Source organism: Haemaphysalis longicornis, unplaced genomic scaffold (assembly GCF_048455015.1).
Source record: "Haemaphysalis longicornis isolate Haplotype H1 unplaced genomic scaffold, Haemaphysalis longicornis Haplotype H1 scaffold_9, whole genome shotgun sequence".
In the NCBI taxonomy this organism is placed as follows: Eukaryota; Metazoa; Arthropoda; class Arachnida; order Ixodida; family Ixodidae; genus Haemaphysalis; species Haemaphysalis longicornis.
In genome coordinates this window covers 54309218-54320028 of record NW_027526460.1, presented here as the reverse complement: position 1 = coordinate 54320028, position 10811 = coordinate 54309218, and the positions used below count along the sequence as shown (strand labels likewise).

Genomic DNA, 10811 nt, shown 5'->3' with positions numbered 1-10811 from the left:
GGTGGACGATTTCTTGTCTTGCTTGAAGGCATCCACATTGTAGCCGCCGACGATTGTTGAGGCTGCACCGTTGCACAGAGTCATGCTGTGCACAGCCATCCTTGCAAATTTGCTATACTGGAGAGAAGCGGTGTGGTACGTCAAACCTCAAAAACCATTGTTTCATTTTTGTTCAAAAACGCTGTGCCTTTCTCGCATCTTCCACTCCCTTGGCAGCTTGCTTGCTCACTTCCGTGAGCACTTTACATTGTTCACATTGTTTTTGTGAACTAGCAGTTGGTGGAGCAGTAACCTCTTTTCTAGGACTAGAAAGTTCGAAAATAAATTTTCTTTCTTATTTGTTGGCATTGTTGCAGTCACGGTTTTCATCGTGGCCCACGTCGACGTCCTCAGGACACGAACAATGCGCAGCTAAAGCGTATAAAATGTTCGGCCGAAGCATCAAACAGCACCCAGTTTCGGCTGCAGCCCGGTCGCATCCGAGATGAAGGCCTTCCTTGTGGTCGCACTCCTTTCCGTCGGTAAGTAGCAACCATGATTCTTTCTTCCCTTTAAACTAATGTTCACTCTTTACACAACTGCAGAAACTAAGGGACATGAAGTGACCTTAAGGGGGGACACTGGTCTTGAGGACATTTTTGTTATTTCTTAACCTATGTGCTTGAGATTTACACATTGAGTGTTTTTCAACATCAGGAGCACAAATATGCAGTCACTTTTCGTCTATGGGGTGTAAGTTTAGAGTTGTGCAACATGTTATGTCACTCCGTTTCGGGCAATTTTTTCATTATGTACCTATGAAATACTCGAATAGCTTTTATCTATTTGTGCTCTAGAAAGACCAGGAGTGCAACTATACCACAGCTGTAATTTTAGCATGGTTTCTGCAAACGCTTTAAAATTCGTAAATGTCAGGTCATCAATTTACGTTTTTGTAAAACTAACTGCATAAAATCTTGTGCCAGCAAAACGAAATTCTGTACTTTTGTGGTTTTATTGCACTTTTCAGTTCATAAGCTTTCGAATGCAGCAAAAATGATGTAAATCTAACCAGTACATCCCAAGATATTCTACCCGACAGCTGACCATGTGGGAAAAAAATTGGTTCTGAGAAAACCGGGCACGAAGTTTGCAAACATAGGCAAAAATTGTCATTTAGGCGACTTCAAAGGGCGACAGCTTTGTGAATACTTATGATACAGCTATGATATTTTGCAGGTACATTCTTTGGGACCTGTAGACTTCAAATAAAATTAACACAGAAAATTGATTTTTTGGCAAATTTTCGGTCCTCAAGACCAGTGTCCCCCCTTAAGTTAGACTGTATCTTTATATCCTATGAGGTCACAAGCTTGAACAAAATCGAGGCCGTCGAGCAACGATTTCGTTATTTCGGTATCCAGAGCTCAAGGTATTCTCTAAGCTCTAAGTGCGGAAACCTACTTGTTCCACACAAGTGGGACTTTTAATCGTGTGCGCTTAAAGTTTAGCGATCCTGAATTTCTATGGACCCTATTGTTTGGTGTTTAGAAAGAAAAATGAGGTTATGATAGGCTGTAAACCTATTCCTGTGCAGAGCCTGGCTAGCTATTCACACTGGATTCGCCCCTAATCACGAAGCCTCAGTCCATCGATACGTCCTGTTGTAAACTGTTTACGCCCATACCGAGAAAATACATTTGAGACGCATCCATGGCCTACCCGGAATCCAAATTATTGAATGCTAAAATTGTCCGCCAGCACTCGTGAATAGTACACCAAATTGGAAACATTTACAGTATAGCGAAACCATTGTGGAAGCTGCGTGCAATCGTCGAATAGGTTAGGTTTCGCGAATGTACAGCCGGATTCGAACAACTATGTTATCTCCTCTCGTCGTCCCAATCCCTGAGAAGAACGAAGGCCCTCTACAACTCGCCCGGCTACAGAAGGAGTGGTCAGCTATAGTGTAATCGATGAAGCTACCGAGGGATAGCCCACCGGCAAGGCAGCTGCGAGTGCGCATTATAGGCCCGCAAGGGCATCGAGCAAATACTTTTTCGTTTGCTTCTTGCCAATGTTTCCCTGTAATCACCGCCATAACTACACTAAGTCTTTTTTTTTTCGCTGCCATTTTGTCAGAAGCACAACAAGCTTACATCATAAGCCATCTCACCGCATGGCTCAAATATATGTTCACCATTTTAAGCCTTCGTGGACTCATTTCAACTGGTCCCAGCTTCGTGGGGAGCATATATATTATGACAATCTCGCATGCTAACGGCTCATGTCCAGTCCAGGTACCTTTATTTCTGTTTTCTTTAATAATTCATTCTTTATAATGGTTTTCCCCAGAATTTTACTTGATGTATGGCACTGCTCTTCCTGATTTGTGAGGCTTCAAGCGGTTTTATACCACTTCGATTGCTTTCGTCCACACGTGCACCCCTCGGCAATGGTTATTTGCGCCAAACGCTCTGGTACTCTGTGAATTTCACTAAAACGAAATGTGGACGATCTGCAATGATTATACGGCGTTCAAATCTAGGCACGACTAGCAAAGAACGCCGATAAGAAATATGAGTGCCGATGAGGGTCGGAGTAATTGATATCATAAAGGTTGAAATTCTTCTTAGCGTTTTCGTGCGCGTTGCATGTATACATACCCGGTTTCTTTTGTACCAAATGCTGGACGTTGCAGCCTTAATATTTACAGAACATCATTTTGAGGTGACAATGCCAGCCACTTTTATTTCCAGTGTGTTTTATTACTTTGTTTAAAGGAGTGGTAACGAGTGTGGAGTCAACAGTTCTTCCCTCATACTTTTCTGTCATTTAAGGCAATTACCATGATGGTGGTGGATTTTTCGATTCCCAAAGTGATCAGTCGGTTTAAAACGGAAAAAAATAAGCGCGCTACTGAAGAAGGAGGAAAAGGTGTTTTTTGGAGGCGATAATAAATGAAAAAAAGAAAAACTAAACAATTCCGAACGACATACAACAAATTGAATTTTGTGGCAGAAACAGAATAATGACTGCAATAGGTTACGTCCAACACTCGGCTCGAAACTAACTGCACTTTTGTATGAAACCCCCAAACTTGGCAGTGATAGCCCCTCGGCTACCTTCGACGTTTCCCCACGATATGTTGAATTTCCCTCAATCTCATATCGCACGGGATTCTGTGAAGTGGTCTGGGATGTTGACACACACTGAAAAGATAAGCTGCCTTTCTTGACATACTTTAATGTGCTGAAAAAAAATTCCACCCACGTATTCGGCCTCCGAGTTCAACTTTTCGCTTTCTCCGGCCAATAATTGCGCAGTTTTAATATTAATTTCCTCTTTGAGCGTATTTATCAATTATCCAAACCTATCCTCAAAAAAGCACAGATGTTGACATTCGCATGAAATATATTTCCCTTTATACACAACATTTCTAGATCTCAGCGATGTGTATATAATTTCACGCCAACTTTCAAAAGCAACGGAACCCTAATGTAGAACTTTTATGCATCCACACAGCTTGCCATGACACATTCGGCCAGTATTACGGCCGACTCTCCGGGTACGGTGGATACGGCCTCGGAGGAGGATATGGCCTCGGAGGAGGATATGGCCTAGGAGGAGCATATGGCCTTGGAGGAGGATATGGCCTCGGAGGAGGATATGGCCTCGGAGGACTTAGTGGCCTCGGAGGATACGGTGGTCTCGGCGGTGGATATGGCCTTCTAGGCGGCTACGGTGGCCTTGGAGGACTTAGTGGATATGGCCTTGGAGGACTTGGTGGATACGGAGGATACGGCCTCGGAGGACTTCGTGGATACGGAGGATACGGTCTCGGAGGACTTAGCGGATACGGCCTCGGAGGACTTAGCGGATATGGCCTCGGAGGACTGAGCGGATACGGCCTTGGAGGACTTAGCGGATATGGCCTCGGAGGACTCAGTGGTCTCGGAGGATACGGCGGCCTCGGAGGACTCAGTGGCCTCGGAGGACTCAGTGGCCTCGGAGGATACGGTGGCTTGGGAGGTCTCCTCGCTGGTGCCCGTGGAGTCAGGAACCTTGGCAACGGAGTCCGCCAAGGTTTCGTCGGCTTCCAAACCGGAGTTGGACAAGTTGTCGACCCCCTGAGTGGAAGGTCATCCCGCTTCCCAGTCCCGATCCCAACCCACCTCGTCACTGCCCCCTTCCCAGTCCCAGTTCCAAGGCCAGTCCCAGTTCCACGCCCATTCCCTGTTCCAGTTGCCCGCCCATACCCAGTTCCTTTCCCCCGCCCACACCCAGTTCCAGTTCGCGTCCCCCACCCAGTCCCAGTTCCTAGGCCAGTGCCATTCCCAACTCCAGTCGTCTCTCCAGTGCCCGTTGGATACAACCTTGGAGGATACAGCCTTGGAGGTTCCAGCCTTGGAGGATATGGCCTAGGACCACTTAGCGGATATCCAGGATATGGCCCCGGAGGACTTAGCGGATATCCAGGATATGGCCCCGGAGGACTTAGCGGATATCCAGGATATGGCCCCGGAGGACTTAGCGGATATCCAGGATATGGCCCCGGAGGACTTAGCGGATATCCAGGATATGGCCTAGGAGGACTATTCGGTGGATACGGTCGTCTTGGAGGACTTAGCGGATATCCAGGATACGGCCTCGGAGGACTTAGCGGATATCCAGGATATGGCCTAGGAGGACTATTCGGTGGATACGGTCGTCTTGGAGGACTTAGCGGATATCCAGGATACGGCCTCGGAGGACTTAGCGGATATCCAGGATATGGCCTTGGAGGACTTAGCGGATATCCAGGATATGGCCTTGGAGGACTTAGCGGTTACGGAGGATATGGCCTTAGAGGACTTAGCGGTTATGGAGGATACGGCCTTGGACTTGGCGGATACGGAGGATACGGCCTTGGAGGACTAGGCGGTTACGGAGGATACGGCCTTGGAGGACTTGGCGGTTACGGAGGATACGGCCTTGGCGGACTTGGCGCTTACGGAGGATACGGCCTTGGAGGACTTGGCGGATTCGGAGGATACGGCCTCGGAGGCGGCTTTGGTGGATTCGGAGGATACAGTGGCCTTCAATCTGGTAGCTTCCAGGTTTCCGCATAGGTTCGCCTATATACGCAGGTAAGACAACGCATCGTGAAATAAACATGTACGCGTCATTCACCATCAAATTATGAAGCGTCAGCGTTTCCATGAAGCTGTTTCTATTCTGAGCTTGTTGAACTTCACTGAGTCAAAAAATCCGCCACATCAACTACGAGAGGATGACAACGGTGACGCCTGAATCATACATTTTATGATATTTCTTGTTTAAAAAGTAAGTGCCTAAATATGCGAGTTAGCTTTGAACGTAGAATATTTCGCTCAAGGCGCGACTAACCGGATACCGAACCTGATTTAGAATCGGAGGCGCAGCCCGATTTTCACAAGAATCTAACGTGGTATGTTGCATTCTGTTAGAGCTGAAAGAAGTCGTTCGAAGAGGAGAGAATATAATATGAGTCTGGTAGATACATTAGGAAATAGGTATGCCTAAATATATTGATCACCTTGCCGGACATTCACGTTCCAGCGACTACAAGGCCAAACAATGAAACATTTTTGCTTGACACCTTCATGAATATATACGCTATAGAGGTGCTTTTTCTGTTTGTTTTTCAGCCATCAGCGCTGATGCAGACCATACAGTTACCAGAACCCTACACCACAAGGCTGCCCAGCTTCTTGAGATCAACTACTGTCATATGCTATGGTCACTGCAGAAGGCGTCGCTGGGTTTTTAAATAAATTATTTGAAGTCATTATAGAGCACTGTGTGGGTCAGCCTCTTTCTTTTCTTTGAAAAATAAGCAGTTCCTACCCTATATCCGGAGACAAAAATACAGACACGAATTTCGTGTAAAATATGTACTGAAGACAATGATATGCCAACATTCTAGTTCTCCGGAAAGTACCGGCCATTTACTGAGAATCGGTCCAGTTAACTATGATTATGAGACAAGGATCATCATGACAAGCTACGACGGCGTCGAGATGAAACTATCTTTCCACTTGGTGTTTTGGCCAATTCTAAAATTCTCCGGGTAATATTCGCGTTTATTTGAATTTCAATTTATTCAATATCTCTTTATTTATTATTCATTTATTACCATGCACACTCCTACCCGCGTTTAGCATTGTAGTGAAATTTTCAAAGGCACAAGGAGCTACAACGTGATCTGTAGCGAATTTTAAAGGGACCATGAAAACAAAATACAACTGTGATCACTTAGAAAGAACTAGGGCTTGGTAACTCTATCAGCTTCATTCTTTCAATGAAAACAATTTTAGCTGAAACAAGGCAAGTCATATTCAGACATTTTGGAATTTCGCTCTATAGTGACGCAATATTGGCAGGAGTGACGCAAGATGGGTGCGATATCAAACATTTTTATCAGCGTGTTTGATCTGTATGGTAGCCTTCAAGCGATACAACCAAACGTAACTAAATCCCCACTACAATCGCCGATTCCTGTTTCTTGGCAGCGTCTTAAGTTGGCGGCCATAAATAGCACAAACGAACTTCTCCGATTTCATAGAGAGAGAGAGAGAGAGAGAGAGAGAGAGAGAGAGAGAGAGAGAGAGAGAGAGAGAGAGAGAGAGAACATGTTTTATTCCTGGCCAGGCTAAGTTAGTTCGGACGGTGGAGCCGTGGAAGCGCAGCTCTATAGGCCCGAGCCCTGTCGAACAGGGCGCACTGGGACTGGGCGTCCTAGCGCGCGAGGGCAGACAGCCAGGAGTCGGGGGGGTTGGGTGGTTGGGTAGGGGAAGAGGAAGCAGGGCAGGGCAGTGCCAGATCGCGGGGGGGGGGGGGGGGGGGGGGGGTGTCTTCGTAGTCCCCGCAGTGTGGACAAGCGGGGTGGGAAAGAGGGATTGCGATATGTGGCTGAGGATGGATCGAGTGGGGAGGGAATGAGAAAGATCGCCGGAAAGTGGCTTTGCGGTCGCCACTGCTTCAAACGTTTTCTGTGCTATATCGATTATTTGTTTGAAGAGTGCGATAAAATTACCATAATTGTTATCAATACAAAGCAGCCTTTTTAATGAACGCTGGAGCCTTTATTGGTCCGAGCAAGTGCTGCCACCATTACGACGAACGCTGGCGTTTTTTTGCCAATCTTGGCCAACCTTCCCAAGTGGGTATACTTGGCTTCACAGACGTGTCCCGGGGACGCTGGGTGGTCGCCGCCAGGCACGCACACAAGAGTGCGCGGCATTTGTTTGGTTAGTTTTAACAGCCGGACGGTGGCCTCAATCTTGGCCAATCTGCCTAACTGGGTGTGCTTGGCTTGACAAACGTGCTCCGGGGACGCTTAGCGGGCGTCGCGAGGCACGCACATAAGCGGGCTTGCCGTTTTCTTGGCTTTGTATCTGCCGGGCGGTCCCCGCGAGGCACGCTCTCACGTGCGCATGCCCGGCATTTTCTTGGTTTTTTTTTTTGTTGTTGTTGTTCAACTTTGGACGGGAAAAATTACGATTTGCCTAACAGCTTCACTGTGCAAACCTTCAAACATGCGCGAAAAGTGGTTGGGAAGTTCTAGCAACCATTATTGCTTCACTATGAGCGGCTGAGACCCGCCTATTGTCGTCCCGTGAAGGTAAACACACGCATCGCGAGGTGTTTTGCCGAAGCTATAAGAGCTAGGAAATACGTACATTGAAGGCAGTGTTGCGCGCTATAGATGGGCGCCTGCACAGGTCATATTGGCTGTGCTGATCGAACCATCCTGAGTTTTTGAGAGCAGAAAACAAAAACTTTTGGGCCATCTCCACTAACGTTAAACCTGGGGAGGGGTGAAGCATGCAGGAAGGAAGGAAGGAAAGAAGGGTGTAGAGGGACGGCAGGAACGTTAACCTGGCTAGAGCCTAGTTTGCTATCCTGCACATGGGAAAGGTAAAAGAGGCAAAAAAAGCAAACAATGAAGAAAAATAAGAGCAGACAGGTATGCCCAGCGCTGAAGCACAAAACGTTGACGTTCAGTGATTGTCACTAGAATATTTCAGTCTATAGTATTGCGTTTAGTTTTGGCCATACTATGCCGAATACGCCGGTTCTGGTCCAATCACCGAAGCATGCAGTGTATAAGTGCATTCTTGGAGCCTTGGCGTTTTTGCCAACGGAGATGAAACCGTTCGGGGGTAGAGGTATACAGCTTGCTGTAAAAGTAGCGTGTGTTTGAAGCACGAAGCTTTCTAGCGCGAGGCGTAAACGAGTTTTCGGGCGTTCTTTTAGTAATTGATTGATTGATTGTAGGGTTTAACGCGCCGACGCAACGCAGGCGATGAGGCGCGCCGTAGTGGAGGGCTCCGGATTAATTTTGACCACCTGGGGATCTTTAACGTGCGCCGAAATCTCGTACACACGGGCGTTTTTGCTTTTCGCCTCCATCAGAAAAGCGGCCGCCGCGGCCGGGAATCGAACCCGCGACCTCGTGCTCAGCAGCGCAACGCCTTAGCCACTGAGCCACCGCGGCGGGTTCGTTCTTTTAGTATGCGTTACTTCTAGCGCGAGGCGTAAACGAGTTTCTCGGTGTTTTGGTACCGTTACTACATAAAGCGACGACTATGACAACGACTACGACGACGACAAAAGACGCCAACAGGCCCAGCCCCTAAAAGGCTTCGCCCCTAAAAACAGCTACCGTGAGAGGAAAGCGCCGAAAGATGCCGGCTAGCGTATAAGAATTCGGTTTCAGCGTACATTACCAAAGTTCAAATCCAGAATCGTGTTATTTTTGTATACATGGGCAGTTTGTTTCTATTAGCAGGGTCCACGCGCCAAATCTTTAGATAATGATGCCCGCCTATATAAAATGTCAAGCAGCGACGAAAGCACTGCAGTGTCCTCGCTTGCATTTTGAAACAGTGACCTTACCTGAGACTCATTGCTGCCTACCCCATTATAACCCATTCTGACAAAACTTTTTTTTTTCTAATCGGTGAGCGAAATGTTGCCAACAGCGGCCAGCTTTTATTTATTTTTTGACGAAGTTGTTTTAACTCAATCGATTCCGAGCAATCGACCGGCCGCGGCAACAGTAGCAACAGCATATGCCTTGTGTCGGCCGTACTCGCGCTTTCCAGGACTCAACCGGCCGTGATCGTGTCGTACGCCGCACAGCTAGCTGTCGTACTCGTTTGCGCCCCGAACGGCTGTGATAACAGCGAATCGCCTCGCTTGGGCCGTTCTCGCTTATTGCGCCCTTGTACAGCCTGCATCCCGCGAGCTTGCAGTGCGCCGCACAGCTGCCGTACTCCTTCGCGAACCCGACGCACCGACCGGCCGCACCATGAGTGTACCGTCTCGTGTAGGCCGCTCTCGCGTCTCGCGTGCTCGTGGAATCGACCGAGAGCCTGCTGCGGCCGTCGCAGCCACGAAATCAGCCGTTGTGCAATTTCCGTACTCGTCCCGGCACTCTTCGAGTTTGCTCTTTTTGTCTCGACAGCCCAAAGATTTGTCAACCTCTCGAAATTCGGAAACGCGTGAAAGCAATCATTCATGCGATAGGCATGACTCACGCTGCTCACTCGCGTGAGGCCGCACGTAAAAGGGCTACTGAAGAGAGGCGACGACAGGACGGGAGTCCTAATTGGAACGTCACATCCGGAAGTTTGCCGCAGTGACAACCAGTTGTGGCGGCACTCCTAAAGGTGCTGCGTCGGCTGAAGTAATGGGTTCTCGAACGAGTCTAATAAAAGTACTGCGCGCGTGTGGAGTTGGTCACAACAGACTTTATTGGTGCATACCAGACGCATATACAGAATTTGGAGTAGGTAAATTTTTGTTGCAATTGGCCCTTAAAGTGGGCATTCGTAAGTAGTGAGGTGTGGTCGCCCGCGTCACTGCCAGCAGAAGGAGAGAACGGAAGAAGCAGCCGAACGAGCCAATGGATAATCGGATAAATTCACCATCGTCGTCAACTTTACCATTACACGGCGGCAGAAACGAACAGCGGCCCAACGCGTAGGACACAGACCGAAGCCATTCGAAAGCGTTAAGGCAAACAAGCAAAGTGGCCCAAGCGGCAAGATTGCAAATCCCTTCCACAACGCAAGAGTAACCCAACTGCACCGAATCGAACCGAACTAACCTAACATAACCTAACTAAACCCAACGTAACTTTATTATTTTGACGCAGTAACGCATCTTTCAACGGGCTGAGTTGTTTTTGAATGGGTCTTTCAGAAACCTCCTGACAATAGTGTGGACGTTCTACTTTCAGTATAAGTGTAAATATTATTATGGGTTTCACAGACTGAATCCGAACCGATGGCGTTGATGAGATGGATTAATACTGTACTCGTGGCCGTATCCGGATATGCCCGGGCGGACCCCAATTCGAGTTATTGGCTAACGCAATTCGATAACACCGAGTTATTCGTTACTTCTCCTAATTACTTACTTCACCGCGTAGTTGTACGCAATTAGGAATGTCAGCCTGGTGTCAAAACACGGGCTCCTACCGGAGGCGTGTTCTTATAAAAAAACGGCCAGAACTGGTGTTTTATTACAACTATCCGGAAAGAAATTATACGACGTTAGTGTACTCAAACGACTAAAAACCCACCATTTATGCTTTATTTTAAAAATTAGGCATTAATTAACGCCCGCTTAAAGTAGCGGTTCATTTCGGGCAGTTCTTCAGCCCCTCGTGTTTTAGCCCTCACGCAAAAATACTATAAACAATATATGTTTTTTGATATCATTTTCGCAAAATATTCAAGGAATGCACTCAAAATGTTGTCTCGCCCAGCAGGCTTCCCAGGATTTAGTTGATTGATTTA

General features: G+C 47.5%; 1 protein-coding gene across 1 annotated transcript in view; it reads left to right on the top strand.

The window, feature by feature from the left end:
- The first annotated feature begins 369 nt into the window (after positions 1-369).
- The window catches only part of LOC144153191 (uncharacterized), a 49078-nt gene continuing 38636 nt past the window's right edge, over positions 370-10811 (top strand). The window contains exons 1-2 of the mRNA XM_077684839.1: positions 370-521; positions 3505-5084. Coding sequence (XP_077540965.1) covers positions 485-521; positions 3505-5084 — 1617 coding nt within the window. The 5' untranslated portion in view covers positions 370-484. The remainder of the gene's footprint in view (positions 522-3504; positions 5085-10811) is intronic.